This window comes from Phalacrocorax aristotelis, chromosome 2 (assembly GCF_949628215.1).
Source record: "Phalacrocorax aristotelis chromosome 2, bGulAri2.1, whole genome shotgun sequence".
NCBI classification, from domain to species: Eukaryota; Metazoa; Chordata; class Aves; order Suliformes; family Phalacrocoracidae; genus Phalacrocorax; species Phalacrocorax aristotelis.
In genome coordinates, this window is record NC_134277.1 from 20,818,370 (window position 1) to 20,842,481 (window position 24,112).

The window sequence follows — 24,112 nt, forward strand, 5'->3', positions numbered from 1 at the left end:
TACATGCTAAGTCTAAATAAGTGACACCTTGAACTCTAAGTGAAAAGAGCTGGAGTAAGCCTGAACTTCCCATAGCACCTGGAAAAGGATTTGCAAAATCATCTGTATGAAGAAGAAAGCTGACAAAAAAAAAAGAATAGACAAATGATCTTCTCATGTAACAAGACAGAATAAGAGACAAATAATCTTCTCGTGTAACCTGTGAATGATGATAGTAAAGCTGTGAATAAGAGGCTTGATGAGTTGCCAAACTTACGTCAACTGAAGCTGCTTGTTCAGTGTCTGACATGGTACATTTTCAATATCTAAACCATACACACAGTTGTTATTTCCAGCTTACCTGGTGAATGTTCAAATTAAAAGTCCATCAAAATATGGACAGATATCCTACTGCCTTCAAAAGAGAAAGTCTTAGAAATATTTGATGTAGTAAATGGAGTAACTTACTACAAATGCTACATCTCGGTTCACAGAGTTATTAGGGCTGAAGTTATCCGGAAAAAGATAACCTAAGGCAAAACTGTTAGTTCTGAACTTTTTGCGTGTAGGGGGAAATGTGAAATGCCATTAGGATCTAGAAATAAACCAAAATCCTTCATTGTCCTAGTGGAGAGGGCTGGTTTAGACTCTAATTCAGTTAGATGTAAAATGCAGCAAAATTTATATCCATTACAGGATACCTGCACTAACCTAATTCAGGAATGTCTGTCTTGTAAAGGAAACCCGAATTCAGCATATTGATTCCAATGTAAAGTTTATCTTTCATGTGTAGTCTGTTTGAAAGATAGAACAGTAATTGCCAACCTCCGAAAACGTCGGGGGCTCAGCATAGAGAAAACCGAACACTGGCATTGGAGTAGCAACTCAGTGTACCTGTCTTTGTCATTGCTTGCAACTTAGTCTACTCTCTTTGGTTCAGGGAATCTTTTTTATCTTTTTCCTCTCTTGGTCTTTTGAGTAGGCTGTAAATCTTTGAAAGAAGTACTGAAAAAATAGCAAAATGGTTGAAAACAGTTTCCTGAAAGACATGAACATAGATAATGCCTTGTCATAATCGCAGTGAGACCACTGCATCATTGCAGTAAGCTCTAAAGGACCAGCTGCTTGTTTGCATAAGAAATTCTTCTCACTCTTTTCAAAATAGTCTGTTTATAATCCAGTTTATGTAACATAATTTCTATTGAAGAGATGCATAGCCGGGCACTGCTAAGGATCCGTTCTGTTTAGCAGTCAAGAATGGATTCCCTTCCACTCAGCCTTTTAAAGCACTGGCCCTGTAGAAACACTCTGGTAATAATGAAAATGGAACACAAGCATTTTAATTTGGGTTATTTTAGACTATAAACTCTTCAGGGAAGGCAACTTCTGTTAGTGGATCACCTGTTTCAAGGAGGATCCATCCTGTCGTTTCAAAATCAGGATCATACAGATCACAGGCAGAACTGTTACTGCTAGTTAAAATTATCTGTTCATTGTAGTAGTCTGGGATTTTTCTCCTTGACCAATTAAAACTTTATCATACTGCAACAATAGCAACTGGAGTTTTCTGTGCCAGATGTCTGCCTCTGGATAACGATTTTGGTTAATTAGAGTCAGGATTTTTTGTTCGTGGAGTTTTCATGTAAACGTAATCATCCCAGAAAATGAAGTTTAATTTGTGGGGAAAATAGAATAGGCCGGTGCCCTGTTAGGTCTTGCTGTCATTTCATTGAGGAGATCAAGCGCTTGCCTGTTTTCAGAGCAAAGGCCTGCAGTTGCATACGCAGAAAGGTGGGCGGGAGGAACCAACAGACTAGACTAGAAGCATGCGGTACCAAAGTATTTTAACTATTGGAAGCGCTCACTTACAAATCCTGTAATGGAACAAAAAATCAGGATTTTCGTTCCTTCAACAAAACCGCTGTATTTTCTTCTTCTTCTTCTTCCAGAAAACAGCTGTACAACCCCCTGCTCTCTAGTGCTGCTCTCTGTAGAGGATACTAGTCTAGTGGTGTTAACATGAGTCAGTTAAAACAGCAGAGGTCTGTGCTGTGGCTCTGAAGGTCTAAATGATTCATATTGAGGGTAAATAGAATCCCACGTGGAGGAATTTCTGACTTTGCAGGTGATGTATTTTTCACTTTCGCTCCGGGCAGCACACTGCCCAGTGCCTCACATTAAACGGGTGTTAACATCTGAAGTCCCAGGCTCAAAGAGCAGGAAACGCAGGTCACCCACCCCAGGTAGTATCAGTTCTGATTCAGTTTGTTGCCTCTTTACATTTTAAGTGTTCTTTGATTTGGGTGGCTCGGACTACTTGATTACAATTTCTAGCTTTTTCACAAAGACCTTATCTTCAAGAAGACTGAAATCAAAATCTGGCATTCATAAAATGCTTTCAATAATTAAAAAGCATGTATATTTCTTTGAGTACTACATTTTAAAATGCTTTTACATGTTACTTGAATTTTGGATTCTAGATCATTTGCTATAACACAGATGCTAAGGGGTTAAAAGGATCTTAATTTTACATGAGGCCTGTCTTTGTTACCTGCCGTGAGGTCTAGAAATTTGGGATGGGGAACCTCCACACAGATTTCGGTTTACATGGAAAGGTTGAAGCAGGCAGCTCTCTGTCCTTTGCATTCTCATGTAATAAACTTTCTCCCCGAAATATCAGACTTGGGAGGTGTCAAATAGCTGATCTTTGGCAGTCAAACTGTTAGATTTTATTTTGGGACTGAATGCCTGTCCGCTAGTGTGCCTCATCATCTGGACCTATGTGGGTTATTTTGTTCTGCCGTTCAGTACTGAGAAGCTCATATCCAGAAGGTAACTCATTTGTTTCCTTTTACCCCCTCTCTTTGCTGTATTTGTAGGCTAGAGAATTAGGGTTTAACAATGAAAGAAAATAAAATTTGAATATCGGTTGTGATGTATTATGGTGATAGTCACAGAAATGTGTAGGATTGCTTACATTATTTTAATAAGCTGGGAGTGTTTTAGAAAGGACAAAGTGTTGAAAGTTACTTTTTGCCAGTTTGGGATGCATACATGAGCAGAGCCAGCAGAAGAACATCAGCCTCGCCATATTTAATATATGTTCAATGGTGATATTTTGCAGTAAGTTGCTAATGAATAATTCAGTAGCCCCAAAAATGTGATTTTTTTAATAGTCCTTTTTTTTTATTGTTGTTTTCATGCAGGTTACAATGAAAGCCAAACAACTGAAGGATTCGGTTACCTATACACCAGGTGCGTGCCACTAGATCCTCGCTGGTGCTTATGAAAAGCACTGTAGATGGATTATAGCTCTGCAAATGCATTTGGTACCTTTCAGGGTGTGCTTTGCAGAGAGCCTTTTGCAACCTCGCCTTGCTTTGAGCAAAGAGAGACCTGATGGGTATTCTGAGGGAATGTTTCCCTTCAGCTACATCCTCCCAGGCTTTCTTACTCAGTTTATTGTGGGCTTTGTTCATTTGTTCACACTGTTCTGTTATGTTTGTTTATATCGGTGTGGTAATTTATTAGTACTTCACATGTACCAGATAAGCTCATAATTGGCAAAGTTCATTGCTTCATAACAAATACCCTGATTTCTTGATAAGCATTTTCCTTAAGCTCTTAATCCAGAAGAGCTTTTTTCCCTCTCTGCACTATTCCGGGTGCCATTTATTTGCAGGCAGCTCCCTGATTGTTTGTGGTTTGGGGGTTTTTTTGGGTTTTTTGTGTTGTGTTTTTTTTTTTTTTAAAGAAGTGTAACAACAATACTTCTAACAGGTATCATTAGGCTCTCTGAGCTTAAAACGCTGGCCCAGAATTCCAGGAACGTCAAAGTCAACGTGAATTTGCCAGACCACATAATCACTCAGCGAGAAAGGGAGGAGGAAGAGGAGGGGAACGGTGATCATATCCCAGAGCAGATGGATGTCCAAATAGATCAAAAGGAGACCATTGCAAGTGAAACTAGACACCGCAAAAGAAAAATTATCAAAGCTCCTGAAATAACTCTACCAGTGGCAAAAGAGGTACCAGAAGAGAAGGGCAGAGGAAGACGCCAGAAGGATTTTGATAACACTGAGCGAGAGGAAGAGAGTGATGATGAGAGCAGAAAAAGAGAGAAAAGCCGTGCCCCCGAAGAACTGTGGACTCAAAATCAACAGAAACTTCTTGAAATGGCCTTGCAGCAGTATCCAAAGGGAACATCGGATCGCTGGGATAAAATAGCAAAATGTGTTCCTGGGAAGAGCAAGGTATGCTTCTTTTTGTTGGAACGATAGTATAAATTAAGGGGAAACATACTTTCTACCAATTTATGATTACCTTAAGAACTGAGGGTCCATGCAGGAAGGTAAGGTCTTTACGTAGCCTATCACTCCAGACATAATCTACCTAAAGAGCTTTACTGTCATGGTTGTTGCTTTGATTTAAAATATATTTTCATGTAATTCAGTTTGTTTGATCTATTACAGAAAATGTTGAAATACCTTCTATTGCATTTAAAATTCCTACCTCTCCTCTGCCTTTCAGATCTTCAGTTGCAGGACAAATTAGATCTTAAAACAAATTTTGATTCAAAGTTAGTAACCAACTGTTGGTGAGCTGCTTTGCTTGCACTTTTACAGTACCTTTCTCAACCCATCTCAATGAACAAATAAAATAAGTAATCCGTCCGCAAGTGTTAAATGCTCAATAATCTATCTAATGTTCTTTTTGTAAGTATAATCTTTTTAAAATAGCGTTCGTTGTCATGATATAGCTGGTCTGTGTTAGATTCCATAATAGCTGTGACAGATTAGTGTGCTCGCTTCAGTCATTGTAGCTGCAGAAAATTCTAATTTTATTTGTGCCAAAACCAATGTCAGAGAGCAGGAAACGTGGGGGGGGTGAGAGTGTTTCTCTGGCTCTGGAGCTGTTCAACAGAATCTGGCATCAGTAGGTGCTGCATTAGTGACTGACTGTAAAGGCTTGTCTTTAACAAGGCAACCTCTCTGCATGTGGCTCGTACCAGAATAACTGTTCTGAAATACATATGAAAATACAACTCGTCAATAATTGCTTTTACAGTCATTGGCAAGAGAAATACTGGGTAACTGTTTTCTTGGGCTGTGTGCTCTTTAAACAGGAGTCACCCATTAAGAAACATAAATTGAAAGTTCATTTCTCTAATCTGCTCTGTGCTAGATGTAGAGTCTCCTGAAAATGTGTGCAACTTAAAAACAAAAGACGACCCCCAAAACCCCCACACAACCCGCAAACCTAGCTCTTCGTCTAGAATGAGGTAGCATGTCTAGAGTTAAAGCAATACTAAAATAGCAAACGTCAATTAATGCTTTTGTTTTTCTTTTTAGGAGGAGTGTATAGCAAGATACAAGTTGCTGGTTGAGCTGGTACAAAAGAAAAAAATGGCTAAAAGCTGAATGTTCCGAGCAGAAGAGATTTAGCTCATCTTTGTCAAAATGGAGTTTTAAATCTCATATGCAGGGAACTGCATTTTTGTACCTCAGTATTTCTATATGTCATGTGCCTTAGTAGAAGAAAATATCAATAAATCTTATACCACCCTACCTACCTGTTTTGTGCGTTGAAGAACGAAGGTGTATTTTTGTGTTGGAGAGCTCCTTATGCAGGTGAGTGGTAACAATGTCTTAAAAATTAGTGGACCTCCAGAAAAGCCACACTGATGATTGCACACCAGGGCTGGTAGGTTTACAGCTGATGAATATACAGAATATAAAGAACTTTAAATGTTGTTTTGAAAATGAGAATTAATCTGAAACTGTTAAGCAAGGACGAGAGTAGTGGATCTCTGCACTCAAGGTACTTTTTTCTTTCTTGCAGCTATAAATAGAAGACAATGTGCTTACACGCATGTCTGCCGCTGCATGGAACGTCTAGTCATTCTAACGATGTTTTGAAATAAGCAGTATTTCTCATCTTAAAGCTAACATTACTGGGCTAAGAGTTCTCATATTTGGGGGTGGGGGAGGGGTGTATACCTGGATTCAATATAGTTTGATTTTATTTTTGAAGAATATGTAACAAGGGTTACCATTCCTTACTTGCTATCTTGGTTTTAATAATTTTGGATAAGTTATACAAAGCTTAAAATGCTGGAATAAAGCAGTGTCCTGACAAACACAGTTGTTCTGGAGGACAATCCTTAAGGATGGGCAGAGGTTGTACATGTCACTGTGTGGCACTTGTCAGGTTGAGTACCTGACGTGACAACAGGTGCTGCTTATGCCTGGGTGGAAGCAAAGTGATGGCTTCCCCCCTCATTGCTTAAAGGATCAAGCTGGCTGCGTAAGGGAAATGCACTGGCCTCTTCTGCAGTGGAACTGCACCGAGAGCTGGTGGCCGGTCATCTCCCTCATCGTCGAGACCTGGAGAGGTTTTGCAGTGCACTGGCAAGTCGCTTGGAACTGGAAGGGTGTTTCACATGGACTAGCCTGGCGGCGTAGGTCTCGGGGTGAGCAACGGGAGTCAGTGTCTGGCATCAGTGGATCTAAGCTCTGCACCCAACCTGGATACCTGTCCAGGAGGGATCCCTGTCACACAGTGAAAGCTTTACCCAGGCCCCATCCAGTCTTGTGTCATGCTTTGTTCCTCTCTGTCCTGGGTTTTTTGGGGGTTTTGTTTGTGTTTTGGTGGTGGCTCTAGTCTGTAAGCCCTGAGCAGAGATGTGATGCTCTCTTGAGAAGTGGTGACCTGCAGCCAGTCTCTGTAAGAGTACCCTGCCTTTGTTTTCTTGCGGTTCTGGTCTCCACCACCAAAGCTACTGTTTTTCTGAACCTTCCTGCCTGTGAAAACCAGGGTCACTCCAGGCTTGGGATTTAAGCAACTTCTTCCAACTTCAGCAGATTTTCAAGTAATGTTAATATTTATTTTCCTGCAAGCAAAATACTGTTACTTTGCTGGGCAGCTGCGCGCTGTACCTCAATGTGCCTTTTGCACTACAACTCTGTGCATGAAAAGCTTTCAGTCTTACAGGGTCTGGCTGTGGCTGGCTGTGGCTTCTAGACTGTGACGTGCACTTAGAGGAGTCAGAGCTGAGTCTGGTTTGAGCATGCCCCTGTTGATGGGATAGGCGAGACGCTACAGAAAGGGGCACTTGGGGCGGACTAGCCAGGGAGGGCAGTATTACTGTACCTGGCTGAAGCTACAGTCCGAGTGCCAAGCTAAAGCATCAGGATTTTTGTAAAATAATAGCCTGAATGAGTAGAGTGTGCTTGAGATGCGCTGAAGGTCAATGGTGCACCGATTTAGGTTAGTTTGGTTCGCAAGGACACCCTAACAGCTGCTGCCCTGCAATGCCCTGTAGAGCTAAATGGTTGGAATAGATTCTTCCCAACTTCGCAGCTGGGAACGTGTGAACTGGAAAAAAAAAAAAAAAAATTGGTTCAGGGAAGAGTTTCCAATGTGACCTCATTATAAAATGACAGAGTCTGAAAACAATAGAAACGTTGAGTGGTTGACCTAAAAGAAGAGCTCATTTAGGCAGAACCAACACTGAGATTTTAGTGCAGCTTGTGACAAACAGGCACCAGAAAATCAGTCAGTTAAAGGTCACACAGTCACGGGCCTGAGAGTAGCTCCTGCTAATGCAGCTTGAATGGCTAAAGTTGATAAACCCAGGATTTGAGATGTCATAGGATGTCCGGAATGAGTCGGCTCCTGTAAGCCATAATATGGTGTGTTGTCAGTAAAGCTGTGGGGGGGGGGGGGGGGGGGGGGGGGCAGAAAGTTCAAAAGCCTGTTAATATGAAATTCTGCTGAAAGGCCCCGTGTGTATCTGTGCTGCTCTTGTACCCGCAGCGGCTCCTGACCCCTTTGAGGGCAGCGCGGTAACCAGGGGCATGGCTTGGGCTGCTTTGGCATCAGCTGCATTCTGGGGCTCAGCTTGTGCTGAACTGGTGCCAAATCAGCCACGGCCCCATCATCATTGATGTCAGGATCTGCACGATCACTGAAACAAGGTTGGTTTGCGCGTGTGGCCCTCACGGGAACCTGGCTTTGATGTGGGCCCTTTCGCTAAAGGGCGGGTGAATTGGAGTTTTGTTTAATGTCGGAACTGTCGTTTTCATTATTTCGCTGCTGGTGATTGTTGGTCCATCAGGACTAAGAGCACCGTAAAACACCCACTGCTCTCATCTTGGCCTCCTGGCACCAATCTCTTTCTTAGCAAGTTGAGATTTTTATAAATGTCCTGAATTTAGTGAGCTCACAAGTGTTTCCAGCTTTGTTCTCTACAGCTTCCCTGGAGCCCGATGGCAGGGTTCAGGCAGCCCCTCTCAAATAAAGGAAACGCCCAAGGAAAAGCAGGACTTGTCCCTTTTACTGGTTACTGTGGTACCACTCTCATAGGAGCAAGGTGACTTACTGATTCTTCCTGACTACTAGGTGATGCTTTTGGATTCATCTTAGGTCCACGACTAAAGCAGCAGAAATGTAACCCTCTGGTTAGTGACTCAGCAGAAGGAACTTGGGAGCCCCTGGAGGCCTCGTGCTGGGGGGCAGATCAGGCTTTTCTCCCCCCTCACCTACAGGCCTAGCAGGATGAAGTACAAGCCTAGTGGCCCAGCGTATATGTGCTATATGCTCTCCCTTCTTGAGCGTTGACTAACAAATAGCCAATGCCCAACAGAGCCAGAAGAAAGATGGTACCCACTTCTACAGCTTGTCTAGATGGTTGCCCTAGAACAGGGAATTTTTTTCTAGCTGTGGTGGCTGAGGAGCCCTTCAGCAGGTGGGAGGGTGGGGGCTAGCGATGGCCCTGGCTGGGCCAGATGGTGGTTCACGTTCCCCTACTGTTAGGTCTGCGCTTGCCCCATTACCCACCTTCTGTCAGGACTCCCACTTTTCCCCATTGGAAAATAAAACACAACTATTCAGTCCTCAGGCCTTGAGCAGCTGGAACAATATACCAATGGAGTAGGCCTGTGGCAGCACCATCTTCCTGCTGCTGCGCCCAGAAGCTAGTCTCAGCCGGCGGCTGCACCTGACTAGCAAGGGGCTAAAAAGCGTGAGGGAGCCATAACCCATCTCGCCTCTGCCAAAGCCTCGTACTTTATCTTCAAGTGACAGGAGGGGAAGGGTCAAGTTCCTCCTTGCTGCCTGGGAAATAACAGACCAGGAGCCCGGCTGTGTGCTTACCAACCCCTCCATGGACAAGAAACAACATTTCTGAAAAAACCATTGAGCTGGTTTTACAGAAAAACAATACAGCAGCCACCAGAGGCCTTGGTCACCTTACCACAGGCACTGTGTAGATAGAGCACCCATCCCATCTCCACAGGGCTTTCACCAAGTTATTTCAAAACAAACCGGGGCCGTCAGAGCAACAGCTTGCCCCTCCTGCTGCCATTTCACAGCAATTTCTCGTTGAAGGATGAAAGCAAAAAACTCTGACACCAGCCTGTGGCACAGGGCTGCAACTGAACAGTTACCGCCAGGAAGGAAGAATGGCCCTGGGCAGTATTGCAGCTGCACCGTTCTCTCTTGAAAGCAAAAATTTACATGAGAAGCATTTTTAAAAACTTGTAATAAATTTTAGCGGCCACATGCAATTGAAACCCTTTCTGTCAGGTGACGTTGGTAGAAATATTCCATTCTTGTAGGAGACGCGCGGTCACACCAGCAGCGTACAACTATAAACATTATTAAAGTTTATTAACAAAAACTTTGTACATATCTTTTCATACACTTGGAATTTTACATCTAGTCAAAATAACAGCACATTTCCATCTTACCTTTTGTACAAATTGTTACAGAATATCCACCAGTGGGTTGAGTAAGTAAAATAAACCACTGGGTTACTTTTGTAAAGTATCTACAAAAGTGATTTGTGGCATTTTTAAAAAATTCCCCAGAACATATAAAAATAAATTATTTTTACTTTTTCAATTAAATCTACTAATTAGAAATATTACAAATCAAAATATCAATGTCTTCTTATGAATTCTTCACAATACAAAACAGATTCACAAAACTTTATTTACAGAAATGAGGTAAGAACTGTGCAATGTTTAACTAAGAAACATATTGCAGAATTAACATGTTCTTCCAAATAAGTACACAGTGGAGGTCTAATTACAGCTGGGTCCTTTCCTCTAATAATTCCCACCTTAATATTGATTAGTGGTCATTACCCCCATTTAAACGATCCTTTACCGAACTGCATAGACTCACGCCATGAAATCAGCTACTGCCGCGAGCGTTGTAACACAAGTTCACCCGTTTCAACCACTGGTAAGTTATAGTGGGAAATATTAACGCGCTTTTTTGGTAATTTATTAGTGAAAAATGACCCAGGTAACAATCTGCCTGAGCTATCTACAGTGGTATAAACACCTCTAGTAAAGGCAGAACAAGAAGGCTGCTGGTGCAACACAGAATATTCCCGCTGCTAAGAAGGACACGTCTAGTGCATGATCAGCTGTTTGCAGCCATTTCAACAAAACAGAGGTAGCAACAGGCACTTGGTTTAGGCCAAACACTACACGTACTTCTTCCAGTGTGGCCTTCGCATCTGGTAAGAAAACTTTGTTGCTGGAACCAAACTGGTTCCTTTAAAAACCTCAGAACGTTAAAACCTACACCAAAATTAATAAACTTTGGATTCCATACTGTAATTCTTACTCAGGAAAAACTCCCACTATATAACAACAGGAATTTAAAGGAATAAAAAGTCCAGAAGTGGATTTCCTTATGAGTCAGGTTTCAAAACAGGCATGCGAAAAAGAAACGACAAACAGCAAGTCCAGGCTGCCATTACAAGCCGAGGCTGAGAGGCTATATTGCAACTGCAGCAGAAGATCAGACTGGCTCGGGTTGGGGCTCGTTGGTTTTTTAAAACTACTGCTCTGAAACCAAAGAAATGCATGACTGCAGACAGGTTACGAGCCTTTAAATGGATAAGATTAGGACTGAAGTGTCAAGGATATGTTTTCCTATGGTTGAATATGTACTTAGTACCATCGTATCGACAAAATAATTCCGGTTTGCAGAGTTTTATCTATCTACTTCACAGTCTGAAACATTAAAAAATTACATCCATTTAAGTGCAACAAGAAAGCAAATGAAAGCCTGCCCAAAATATCCTTAGGAAAATGATTAACCTTTTGCTGTGCGGTAAGAGTTCCTTGTTGCATTTCTTCAGTCTGCAGAAGGGAAAACTGCCGTTTGCAGCCAGATGAAGTGCTATAACAGCAGGACAAGCAGTTCTCAAGTATCATTCAAATGTCAACTCTTCTCTGACGCAACTGGTCCAGTTTTATCATTGAGCCTCTGTGTAAGAGAAAATACTTCTAAAAATCAGATTATAAAATACAGGGTTAAGTAAAATTCAGTTCATACAAATGACAAAGCAGATGACGTGCCTTTACTAGAGCTACTTAAATAGTAACTTTTGCCCTGTAAATCATGTGTTGTAGGATAAAAAGCAGGAAAGGAAAGAATAATTTAAGGAGTCGTCCTGCGCTGAGGCAGCTCATACTAAGGATATCACAGCTCGTACTAGAAAACACCAATTTTGTTTCTATTTTCATTCCAACAAGACTTGCTCTTCCTGGCTCTTGGTCTCTCCTTAGAACTTGACAGTCAAGACAAATACCAGGTGACCTCTGCTACGTTTTACCCACTGGAGGAGGCTGAAATCTACAATTCTCCATCATGATAGAAGTGCAATTTCCATTTTGCCCCGTCACAATTATCTATCTCATAAGGCGCTACAAAAACATCTCCTGCAAGTATTGAACGGGACTGAGCAAAAGCCTCATCTCATTCACTGAGCATTCAGAAATGCCGGAAAACCTCCTCCAACTGGAAATGAGGTTATAACGTTCAAACTTTTGGCAAATAGAGAATTTATTAAAAATTATGTTTGCATTACAATAGTTCAACAATCCAATGCAATCTGTCTCAATTCCAACCTGTTTTTTTTTTTTTAAAAAAAGGCAATTTCAAAAGAAATTTATTTCTAAGGGTAGCACATACTAGTGCTGCCCGGTCACGCTGTCCAAACCTAGCAGTAGCCATTTCAAAAATTAAAAATAAGGTCACATAAGGAATAGTTTGTTCTGTTGAAAAACAAATAGAGGGCCTCAATTCCATTCACTACCAATTTTTGGAAAATGAGGGGAGATAAATTTTAGATCTACCAGAACAAATGGTGAGCATTTCTAAATAGAAGCAAGGCACTGAGCAAGCCCCCGTGATGGAGCGCTTCTGCTCTGACAGTCAGTGACCAGGAAAGACAGGGATCTACCGGAGCCCCGCAGCTTGCAGTCGAGTTCCAACATCACAACAACGGACCAAACTGGCATGCTCAAAGTAAATGCTCGTATTTTTGAATGGAAGGGAGCTGTTTCCAGGAAAACTGTCTTGAAAACTCATCATTTATGTTTTGTGTCTCACCTTACATTTGGGAAGTACCACAAAAGCCCAGCTGCCCGAGTCCTTCTCCACCACTGTGCCCCTAAAGTAGCTGGAGGCTTTGGGGGTGGGGAGCAGAGAGGAAACCAATGTCTAGCCCCAAACTCTCCCCACCCACTGCTGCAGACAATCTTCCCTTTTTTCACTACTACTTGGTGTCTTCTCCAAGGAATACAGGAACTTCGTCTTCCTGCTCTACTCATCCTTCATTTTTACAAGCTCCACACACTCCTTCCCTTCATCCTCCCTGATCTTAACTGTATGACTCAGAGAATGAAGTCTATTCTCTGACTCCTTGAAGAAAATTCCTGCCTTGGGGATGGAGGTTATGGGCAAATGCTGAAGACAACGGAACATCTTTGCCAGAAAAATGTGTCTTGTTTCCTTATCTGTCTAGGAAAGGTTGTATTACTCTACCTAGCAAAGGAGTTGTTCCGCCTCCCGGTGTACAGCCTCACCTTCTCACACCAGGACCAAGATACACGTAACCCATTCTTCTAACACATATTTCACCTTCCCAGCAACAGGCTCCTCCTCTCTCAAGTCATCACCTAATCTCTGCAGCTCCACAGTGCCAGAGGCCTGGCCAGGACACACTGTTCAAGTAAAGTGATAGAAGGAACGACCTACAAAGTAGTGGACACAAAGCTGGGGAAGGTGGGGTGAGGAGGACTAGGGCTGCAGCTGTAATTGCAAAGAGGAAGGCAAGGGTCACTGGATTGGTGTCCTGATCCAGGGAGGCAGGAGTGTGCAGCAGACAGGTTAGGTGTAAGTGACTACAAGTTCACAGAGTTCTGAACCTCATTAAGTGGGGCCCAAGGCTCAAGAAAAATAAAATAAAGGAAATAAAGAAAAAATCCCCCACCCTTGAGTTGTGACGACAGGCACAGAACTTGCTTCTTATCTTCTAGTTACCTCACAGAAGTACTACACTGAAAATGAGGTGAGAAATATACTTACTGTCACCTTCTGAGCTGCGTTATCTCCATGAATTGTAAGGAATGGGTTGGTAGTAGCTGCATTAAGTGGCGAGGCCTGTGTGCCTGAAAGTAAGCTGTTCATGGGTATCTGTGCTCCTCCGGTAATCTGCAATTGCTGTACTTCAGACTGATGGTGTTGGTGGTGGTGATGTTGTTGCTGTACTAATTGATACAAAAGGGCCTGATGTTGTTCCTTGAGTAATATGAGGAGAGGGAAGAGGGGAAAAAAAATAAAATCCAGAATTAGTTACTGAAAAATAGCTCCTCCCTGGGTTCTTCCTTATCCAAATCTTCAGTCAGCGCAACCCTTAACCTAATCCCAGCTAATTTAGGTTACACTAATGAAGTTCCATGAGACTGTGGGAAAGGGAAGAAAGTGCCTATGAAATCTCCTGCAATCAGTAGCTCAGCAGAAGTTCAGCCAAGCCCGCTGGCTTCATCAGGCCGCTTTCAGAAGAAACGTTCTGAGAAGAATATCAAACCATGCTTGTCAAAGTACTAAAACTACACAATTAACAACAGAAATAGTTCAACCAGTTACCTAATGGCCTATACAAATGCTGCAAGGCAGAGCAAAGACAGCTTACAAGATGATACCCAAAAATCTTTTGCTAGAGTCCTAGTGGAATCAGGGAATAGCTTAGGATGTTGTTAGAATCCATACACGGTCCCGAACTGGTGCCACAGCTGATGCTGAGGGAGACAAGCCACCATGTCCACACGGGACAAAAATAGGACTGAAGGCACTAGGGAATAATTCTTCTAGCAATACACACAGCCCAAAAATATCCTGTAATTTAGCATGACTACCATCCAAAAAGCCTGAAGCAATTGAAAAGCGAAAAGATTATCAACACCTGTAATACCAAGTTAAACACATTTCTAGTGTTAGGCTGAGGAGTTTATCCATGCCTTAGAATACAATAGAAGAATAAATCATAATTAACTGGAAAACTTACTGATGTGAGTTGCTGGGTACTTAGTAACTGCTGAAATTGCTGGTGCTGTTGATGGAGAAGAAGTTGTCTCTGCTGGTCAGGAAGTAATCCTAGTCCTGAGGCACTGTAGGGGTTGACAGGGTAATACTGTAGTTTATATGAAAGTATGGGAACTTCTTACTTCAGCTTTCCATTGAAACAATGAAAAGATATATGTAAATAGATGGTTCCTATTTAGCATTTTGATTGCATACTGTCAAATGTTAAATTGTCTGTCTGTCCAGTTGCATTTTTTTAATACATACTTAGACACTGCCACCATCCCCAGTCTCATTTATGCTGAGCAACAGCAACATCTTGCCTGTAACGCTGTCTACTACATGCACATTATGTTTAACTCAGATGATAATTACCATTTCTACATTTTTTCAAATACTTTATACAGAAAGGCCAGATTTTATAGTATGAGACAGCTCTTGCCAATCTTTAATACTTAATTAACTAGCATTTACTTTGCCTTGGTTTCCTTATAATTCTCATCTTTTGCCTTATTCAAATCGATCACTATTGCCTATACCTTGTCCATAATTTAGCAAATATGTTCAGCCTCGAAGCGGGGCAAACTGATGCTGCCACGGAATGAAGCAGGCTGCCTCTGCAATTGCCTACTGCTTAGCTCCCAGTCCCTATTTTCATGCCTATGTAACATTTTCCACAGTTATTTAGGAAATTGGGCAGGGAACTAATCCAGCTGACGACTGGTCTGGCAATAAAGGGTTTCTTCAGCTATGCCAGTTCACTGCAAGACCAACAGCAGGAACAAGGGTGGTTTTGGAACAGAACACCAGGAAGACAGCTGGATTTACTCTTTCAGTACCAGTGTTAGCTTTTACTAGTTTAAAACACCCACTGAATTATTAAGATGTGGTTTCACGATAGGTTTACCCTGCTATTGAAAGGTTAAGTATTTCCCTTTCAGCTGTACATATCTGTCCCCTCCCCTTGCACCAGCTCTCGCACAATGAGCTGCATCTCATGGGACCAGAGCCGAAACCTGAGCCAATACAAACAAACTGCAAGATTATCTATTAATGTAGATGAGGTTATTGTGTGAATGCACAAACACTAGTACCAGCAAGGAGGTGTGCATAGGATAACAAAGGATGACAGGATTGCAGGTTGTGATTGGTAGTAAGGAATTAAATTAACTTAAATCAGCCAGTATGAAAATACCCACAGCATCACCATTCTCCACTGCTAAGACTAGGAAGCAACACAAACTTTGTTTCATACCTCACTGGATGGCCTCAATGCTATGGGAAACACAGGCTGGGCTGCACTTACTATTTCCCATCATCTACTGTACAACATCCATTACTGTCATTTCTAGCACTCTCCTGGTTCTCAAACCTCTTGTCAATGTCTTTTTCCCTAGCCAAGGAGTCGACTCTACTTAGCTTGTCCTGGGCAAGCTATTTTGCTTCTGATTATTCTTGGTGTACTGGTTTTTTCCTTATATGATATCCTCTTCTGAAACTGCATAATCAGAACTGCACATAATATTCCAGGTGCACACACACCAGGGATTTAACGTGACAGAACACAAAATGGATAACACCATTCTATTTATTCCCCAATAACTGCTAACAATGTTCATTTGATTGTTAATGAAAGCACCTATCCAAGGAAACTCCTAGGTTTTCCTCCTGAGCTGCAACAGGAAAACTCAGGCCTAACATAGGATAGAACTGTGCATGTGTTTGACTTTCAAATGATGACACTCGCTGATTAATTGAAATTCCTTCAAATAGCTTTTACTTCAATTGTATCAAAAATATTTGTTACAACTGCAAAAAAAAAAAGTGTATCTTCAGTTTGACTAATATTATTATTTCCTCCTTCTCTTTTTACTTCACTTTTTCTGTATTCTTCTCTACTGTAATTAATCTTCTACACTGCTTTTTCATTCTTTTAAATCCTCTCCTTTTTTTTCTCTATATCATGTTTTACCTTTGCACTTTCTTCTGCTGCTGTTCTCCCTTCTCTTTATCCACTGTTTTCCTCCCTTACTCTACCACTGGCACTTGTAAGAAAATACCCTCAGCCAGCAGCTGAGATCTAGGTGTCTAGAAACAAAACCTAACTGCACAAGACAAAATGCTGCAGCTCCCCAAGCTTCCCAGAAGAGGCAGTTCACTGGATTTCACAAGAGCTTTCTCTAAACCAGATCAGCTTTCAATGTAAATTTAATCCTTTTTCACTTCTCATTAAAAATTATATGACCAGTCTGAAACTCTCCATTCTAGTCTTCTCTGGTTTTGAGAATGTAAACAAACAATCCTATGTTCTTTCTCAAATTGCTTAATCTCCTGGTCACTAGCAATCTGTATTAAGTAATCTTCTTCCCAGAAAAGGATCGAGTGTTTTTCTTTCTCAGATGAATGTAGGTACCTACAATATGAAACTCTCTCCAGCAGCAGTGTGCAGATATGTGTTTTCTCACCTCTGTATGTTCCACAGTTAAAATGCTCATGTGGATAAGCATAATATGCATAAAGAAGTCTTCATGTACTGGTGAATAATCTAGCTATTTTTCACATGAAACTATCAGAACAGATTCTGAAGCTTGGGAAGTTCCTGTGAGTTGCTACTTACAGTAACATGTGGAAAGTCTTTTAATTTTAGAAGGGGGGGGGGGGGGGGGAAACACACAAAAAAGTTAGAAAGTAGGGCTGAGTTCTCATGTGACTTCCCCATCACCTTGGGAACACTGATTTAAGCCAGCTCCAAACTCAATCACCACCATGCGATCTAACCAGGTTCGGAGAGCTCGCAATAGCATGGTAGCAAACTTTCATGCCTGCCTGTGCTTGTTACCATTTAACCCTCCCACTTGCGCAGTTCAAAGAGTAGTGGTGCCTAGAGGAATTTGACATTAAAGAAATAGTCAACTAGTTGCCACTGAAACAGCATTGAACTCAAGAGTGGCAGGAACAAATGGTTTCCCATACAGTTTCAGAACCAACAATCTCAACCAGTGGAAAATACTTTGGTTTGTTCTTCTCAAAGTAGTTCCAGTAATAGAAAAGGTTTTTTCATATTTTTCACTGAATCATTTGTAATGGACAAAACAGGAATGAGGAACATATGTGTCCTTGCTAAAATCATATTATCACTAACTAGCATTAGTGCTTCCTCGGCCTGAACTTTTTTCCTCTAAGCATAGAACTAGAAATACTGAAAACTCACAGAAAATGGGGGCAATTGTGAAACACCTCAGACAGAAGGGGGCCAAGCAAATCATCTGGATGAGCTCAAAGCAGAAAGCTGCATCAAAAGTGCACTTTTAAATTTAAAATAAACAATATTAATTTTAAATTTAAAATTCATGCTTAACTTAAATTAGTATTATTGAGGAAGCAGTGCAGAAAGGGATCAGGCAAGGATGCATGACAGAAATAGAATGCAAGGATAGAAATAGAAAAATGGAAATGCTGGCAGAGTTGTACATCATAAGTTTGTTGTAGCAGAAAATCAGGAATCTCTGGAGTATTCCAGACTATGCTAAAAGTTAGAATGAGAGCTAATGAACAGGATACTAGTTACAGTATTCTGTGTGAACTGGAGTAGTCTACTACTATGCTACACACTCAAGAGCAGTAAAGTTGGATTATTTGCGGGCAGGGGAACTTCTGCAATATAAAGAGTCAGAAATAAATAAACTATCTATTAACAAAAACATATGAGGAAACAGCAGCATGACTGGTATATTTTGGCATTACCTGAAAGAAGAAAGCGTTATACAATTGATTAATACTATTTATTTTGTCTAGCATTTCTCACTCCTCACACTTTTGGGCAGAGTAACACAAAATTCTTGTGTTTTCAGCAGACCTCTGATACTCAGTAAAGAAGATAACTTTTCATTAACAAAATCTCTTTCATTATGACATATGAAATGTTATGTTCATATATGGTATAAACTATGAAAAACATAACCTCCTCAGTATTGGTATGATAGCACATCAAAACAGCAGGATACACTTGGAAGTATCAGGTTTTATGAGCCTCTTGAAGCAATACCACCCAGTGATACTGTCCAGGAACATTCAGGAGATGCCAAACAAACAGCAATGCAAGAAACTGGAAAAAGAAGCTACCAAACCAGGAATCCCGTGCATCATTCCAACCCCATGCACCTTTTTGGTGGGTAATCCACCGTATTCTCCAAAAATAAACTCTACTTAAAGACAAGTAATCCACTCCTTAATTTGCAGGCATTTCTTCCTGCACAGAACCATAGCTCTCCTTCCTAAGCAAAGGACAATACAAGTGGTGGGGGGAAGGGGGTCTGAGAGAATGAGTTAGCCCAGGTTCTGCTCTATCCCAAAATACTTCCAGACCAAGCAGTCCATTCCCCTTCCTGGAAAGCAGCTGTCTCCTTTTGTTACCCATTTGCCTTGCAGCTCAAGCAGCAGCAGTTTATGCTACTGATGATACCTGGTTTTTGGGGAAGGGCTGTTACGAATACTCAAACGTGGATCTTTTTATGCATTTAAAAATGCTTAGGAACACCACTTGAAAAAAAAATATTTTGTAGTCTTTGGAGTCACAGATGCAGAGAACTGAAAACTCCACGCAACTGTATCACTACTCTGGTTAGTTATGCCTATTACATCTTTAATTACGTGACCCTATACTGTTCTCCTTCTCCCCCTCCCCCCTTCTTACTGCAACAAATGGTAGCTTTTCCAGTGCTACTTTAATCATGGAAGAACAATTGGCAGGGCAAAGAATATTGTTTTCTGAACTTAAAAAAAAAAAAAGAGAGAGAGAGAGAGAGAGAGAAAGCTGAAGCACATTTATATAATTACACTTGTTTGGGAATATGACTTGATTAAAAAACAGGAATAAATGGACACCAGGATTCCCAAAAGCTAAAGAGAAAACATCTTTTCTTTAACTTGACTAAGGCTTCCATGAAATGCCTTCTTACTTTCATTCACAGATCAGGAGCAGATCCTAGCCTGACAATTACAGGCTAAGGAAGAAACAGTACCTTTCGAGTAAGACAGTTAAAAATATAGCTCAACTGAAGAACAGCAGGCACTATCAGGGCAAACAAAGAAAAATCAGCAAACGCTTACCTGTTATTTAACGTGGTTGGCAGAGGATGCGTTGCATTGGGTGGCACAGTTGCGTGAGTGAGAGGAGAAGGGTTCTGTGATATTGTTGCTGGGGTCTGAATTACCCCATTTAAAGCCCCTACAATTCCATTGATTGCCAGCTGGCTGGCTGGCAGAGCTCCAATTATTCCACCCACACCAGGCACTGCAGGAATGGTGGAGGTTACAGTCTGCATACCACTAGCTAGTGCCCCCACTGTCACACCATTGACCTGTTGAACTCCTGTGACTCCTGAGCCTTGCTGAGCTGGACTCTGCCCAGCAGGTGGTGGAGTGGAAAGAGCTGATGAACTGCTGGTGCTTTGTCCGCTGGAGGTTATCTCCTGGTGTAAAAACAAACAACAAAACCCCCTCAGCTGCATAAAATTTCACCTAACTGCACAATGCACGGACTATGATCAGTTAACTTGTAACAAGTTTAAGTTTAGAAGAAACAAATAAAAATTACCTGATTTAATACCGGAAGAGAATTGTCTGGTAAAAAACTGTTTCCCAGATGAGGGCTTTTACTGCTGTTCAAGGAATCAGTGCTAGGTGCTAAAGGAATTATTTCAAAAAACACACAGTGATTAAACTTCTGTAACGTGCAAAAAAAAGATTCAGAATAATTATTTCCAAATAATGCCAAAGGTAAACACAGAAAATGTAAAGTCAGCCCTGAAATCGTTGCTGAATAGTAAAATATTACCTAAATAATAGGTGAATCAATAAATTCAAACATGTGCTCCAGCCTGAAGTAAAAAAGAAACTGCACTGAAACAAGTAGCACTGGTTCATATAAATCTTCCAAATGACTTTTAAACATTTAAACACACCAAATACTTAATCTGTATTCACCCTACACGTATCCCATCAATGGCATACGTAGATGAAATAGATATTTCATATAAATACATATTTGAATACTTTGACACTTGAATACTCTACCTACCTGCTTGTACTGGAAAGGCATGTACTTGATGAGAAGGGCTAGGATTTGAAGTTATTGTTGGAAACGGCACCGAAAGCTGTGCATTGAGTAGCTGAAGCCGTTCCTTCTTAGCAGTCAGATTCTTTATCTGTTCTTCTAACCGCCTATTTTCAACCTGAAGCTGGTGTAATGATTTAAGCATTCCTAAAACTAAGATAAAAATGCATGTTATCTTTCACAACCACATTCAAAGCATGAATAACATCTTCATTTTCTTTAATTTCTGTATTACAATTTAATACTAGCATTAAGTCATATCTGAAAATATAAGTAAAATTATTACTGAGAGATACATTTCAGAAATTTTACTTTAAGTGGAAAGGTTTAGGATCAGTTTTGTGTAATTTGAAGTGCAGAAAAAGTATGTAGCAAGTGATAGTAATTTTGCAATGTATCTACACCCTGGCTTAAATACAGATGAAGTCACATCATTAGGGCTGACATTCATTTTAAGCAAACATCAGTAAATGATAACTTATCCCCAAACCAGAATATGAAAATAGTATTTTAGTAACACAGTTTAATTGCATAGCTGGGAAAAATCTATTTCAGCTGCAGTATTAGAAATTTTAAATATTATCAAAACAGAAGAAGTTAGCAGAATGCATATTTGTCAAACAACACAGCCAACCAGCAACATTTATGTAAAAACAAGCAAGTTTGTTTAAAGGGAGTTTTTCTCCTTTAAAGCCCTGTACAGTGAATCACAAACTTACAGAAAAAAAGGCAAAAAAATGTCGTCCAACGTTAAGTTATCATGGCACACCTTGTGAGCAGGAGCTCTCATTTGCTTTGAGCGGCGATCTACAAATCACCCAGCAGGGAGCACTGTATGAGCACTGCAGTTACCACCCCTTTTTTTGCAGAAAAAGGGCATCATCATCCGTACTAAACCGATTTTTACCAAGCACAGTTTCCTGAAACTCCAATTTGGTTTCAGAACTTGGAATTCCCAACTAGTACTAGAGTATGACTGTAAAGCCACAGGGATAGCCCTTTTCTTTTTCTTTTTTTTTTTTTTTTTTTTTGTTTAATTCTAAATTGTATTTGTTTAACATGACCTCTGGGCCTACTACAGACATAAGTCTACTGGTATAGGCACATCTGGTCATTTCCCAAGGATTTAGCTTTTATCCCTCCTCTTCAAGAACATACAAAGGAACCCTCAGTGAGCCCAAATGAGATGCAATAAGACTTAGCTAAACCTGTCCTCCAGCTATCATGTTTAAAGGATTATCCCTGCATGAATTTCCTCACAATTAGCATTTTTGTCAGGATACCATTCATAAAAATACCAACTAGATACCACTTTACACTACCAATGAGAAGAATAATATGTTAAATAAAATACAAACAAAAACCCTAACCTGCCATTAGAAAAAAAAATTTTAATGTATTCAATCATTGCTTTGATGCCGATATATTGTTGAATATGGAGATCCAAGTGATCTACACATCATTTATGCTTTTAACATATTTATTCTTCGTCTATTCCACTCTATCAAACGTAACTTGAGAAAATAATTATTTGCTTGCTCTGACAATTTCACAAGAAACACAGAACATAATCAAGATATGAAAGCCCAGTAGGACACCTGCCTAACATTTGTAAATACTTTTTTAAAACAGCAACAGAATCAAAAACTGGAAAATATAACAATTAAAAAAAAAAATGCCGATTTCTATCACACAACATAAAGCAAACTGGCAAACTGTGCTATACTATTTACAGTAGCGGATTTAAGAATCCAGAATTCATTTCCAAACTCTGCAACCAACCAGCTGGATCTGCAAGTCACTTCCTCTTGCATGACACAATTTCCCCACCGTAAAAATGCAGATAATTGTAGAGAACTCTTTTGTAACCTACTGAAGGCACGTGCTGCATTAAGAACTATGTTACAATTACACACTACAGTTATATTTCTATTCACAACAGAAAGTAAGTTTTTTTAAAAAAAAATTCTCAGCCAAGCACTGAATGGCAGTTCTGAATAACACAGTTAACAAAAGCAGTAATAAACAGAATGTGAGTACTTACTGTCACTAGGGGTGCCTTGCTCTAATAAAAACTGCTGCCCTTCACTCCATTGCCTCTCCAGAAGCTGTTCTATGCTGGCTGCTACTGGGGGCAAATTTTCCCCACAACCGTTCCCTGATTGATCATAGCGAATCTGCAAGCTGCTTACAGGGGATCTGTTGAAAATATTGCAATTTATTATTTAAAGAAAAGGATGGCAGGAAACGTATTAGTAAAAGGCTGTTGAAGTTTCTTACCTTGTATCAGCCCTTAGCACCTACGTATCTTACACTTCCAAGACTAAGTTAATTCATCAAAATCACTAAGAACTCCTGGTTCTCACTGCCAAGGCTTTAATAAAAGAAAGATGTAATATTTCACAGTGTGAGAATTTATACTGAGAAAGCACATAACCCCGTCTTCCATACAGACTAACGTAATACCTAACTGACAAACAGCATTGTATTAAATTACACAACACACACTTCTATAGCAGGAAACCACTGTATATGGATACACAGAGGACCTGCCTTTAAAAGGGAAGGTGGGGGTGGATCTTCAAGCCTTCCCCAGAGAAAACTGGGAAAATAAAAACAATATATTAAAATCAGCACAGTAATGGTACTTCCACATAGAGATACCATATATAATTCCATTGCCTAACTTGTTCTAAAAAGAATCATGTAAAACCAGATTTTTGAGGGACTACATGAAAATATTCTTTTACAAGGGATGCAATGAAAGTTAAAGTTATCCTCTGCCTGTCCTGTGCACACTTAATATGCTTCCTTTTTTACTCATGATCACACATAGTACAAAGAATAATCCCTTTGCCACATGTCTTTTCTCATTCAGGAGAAAATTAAATATTCAGCACACAGCCCCTAAGAAAGCTGGGTACCCCTCAGGTCCTATGTGAAGGCTGCTTCTGCGCTGGATGGGGCAAAACTTAAACCTGTGTGCAAAACCAGATGCTCAGTGTATTTCTGACTCGGGATTCTGGTCTCATGTACACATGGCTCTCTTCCTCATAAGGACCAACACCAAAGCCCACTAAAAGCTGATTGGTGTTTTTGTTTGGTTTGTTGCCCTTTTCTTTTTTTTTTTAAATCACCTCCAGTGAGCTCAGATTTAGATTCTTATATATTCATTATTACTTTAAGTAACAACTGTTGGTGCCATCAAAAGGATAACAGCTGTACTGTTCTACAGGTTAGTTCTACAAACTAACCAACAAGACCACCACAGTCCCAGTATAGGACAACGTATAGTGCTCAGGAAATCAGTGTGTTAATTATGATTAGCGTAATAAGCAGTGGTCACAGCACATTAGCTACCTAATGACTGTCAAGCATTTTGTAGGCACCAGAGCAAAGCGATTTTTATGAGAAAAGGTTTTAAGTAGGTGACTTAAGAGCTCTGTAAGTATTTATAAATAATTTCTCTTTTGCATAAAGCATGAAAGAAGAAAAACACTTGTTAAAACAAAAAGCCCTGATGAATGACTAACCAGGGCAGCGTTTTTTGACAAGAGATGACAACTCAACAGCATTTAACAGTTCAGCACAGACATGGCAAAAACAGCCTTAAAACTAGTTGTTTAC

At 40.5% G+C, this 24,112-nt stretch overlaps 2 protein-coding genes across 9 annotated transcripts in view; one reads left to right on the forward strand and one right to left on the reverse strand.

Annotated features, from left to right (window-relative positions):
- Positions 1–5,546, forward strand: part of DNAJC1 (DnaJ heat shock protein family (Hsp40) member C1) — a 108,979-nt gene extending 103,433 nt beyond the window's left edge. Inside the window, exons 10-12 of the mRNA XM_075082672.1 lie at positions 3,186–3,234; positions 3,760–4,232; positions 5,331–5,546. Coding sequence (XP_074938773.1) covers positions 3,186–3,234; positions 3,760–4,232; positions 5,331–5,399 — 591 coding nt within the window. The 3' untranslated portion in view covers positions 5,400–5,546. The remainder of the gene's footprint in view (positions 1–3,185; positions 3,235–3,759; positions 4,233–5,330) is intronic.
- A 4,088-nt stretch (positions 5,547–9,634) lies between these two features.
- Positions 9,635–24,112, reverse strand: part of MLLT10 (MLLT10 histone lysine methyltransferase DOT1L cofactor) — a 137,674-nt gene continuing 123,196 nt past the window's right edge. For 6 of the 8 annotated variants that reach the window (XM_075082678.1, XM_075082677.1, XM_075082674.1 and 3 more), the window contains 7 exons: positions 22,530–22,684; positions 20,450–20,638; positions 19,967–20,055; positions 19,480–19,841; positions 14,354–14,456; positions 13,375–13,587; positions 11,780–13,040 (listed from right to left, as the gene is read on the reverse strand). In XM_075082678.1, the coding sequence (XP_074938779.1) occupies positions 12,966–13,040; positions 13,375–13,587; positions 14,354–14,456; positions 19,480–19,841; positions 19,967–20,055; positions 20,450–20,638; positions 22,530–22,684 (1,186 nt within the window). In that variant the 3' untranslated portion in view covers positions 11,780–12,965. Of the gene's footprint in view, positions 11,286–11,779; positions 13,041–13,374; positions 13,588–14,353; positions 14,457–19,479; positions 19,842–19,966; positions 20,056–20,449; positions 20,639–22,529; positions 22,685–24,112 lie in introns of those variants that run through there. The other 2 variants (XM_075082675.1, XM_075082673.1) reach the window with 2 other exon arrangements.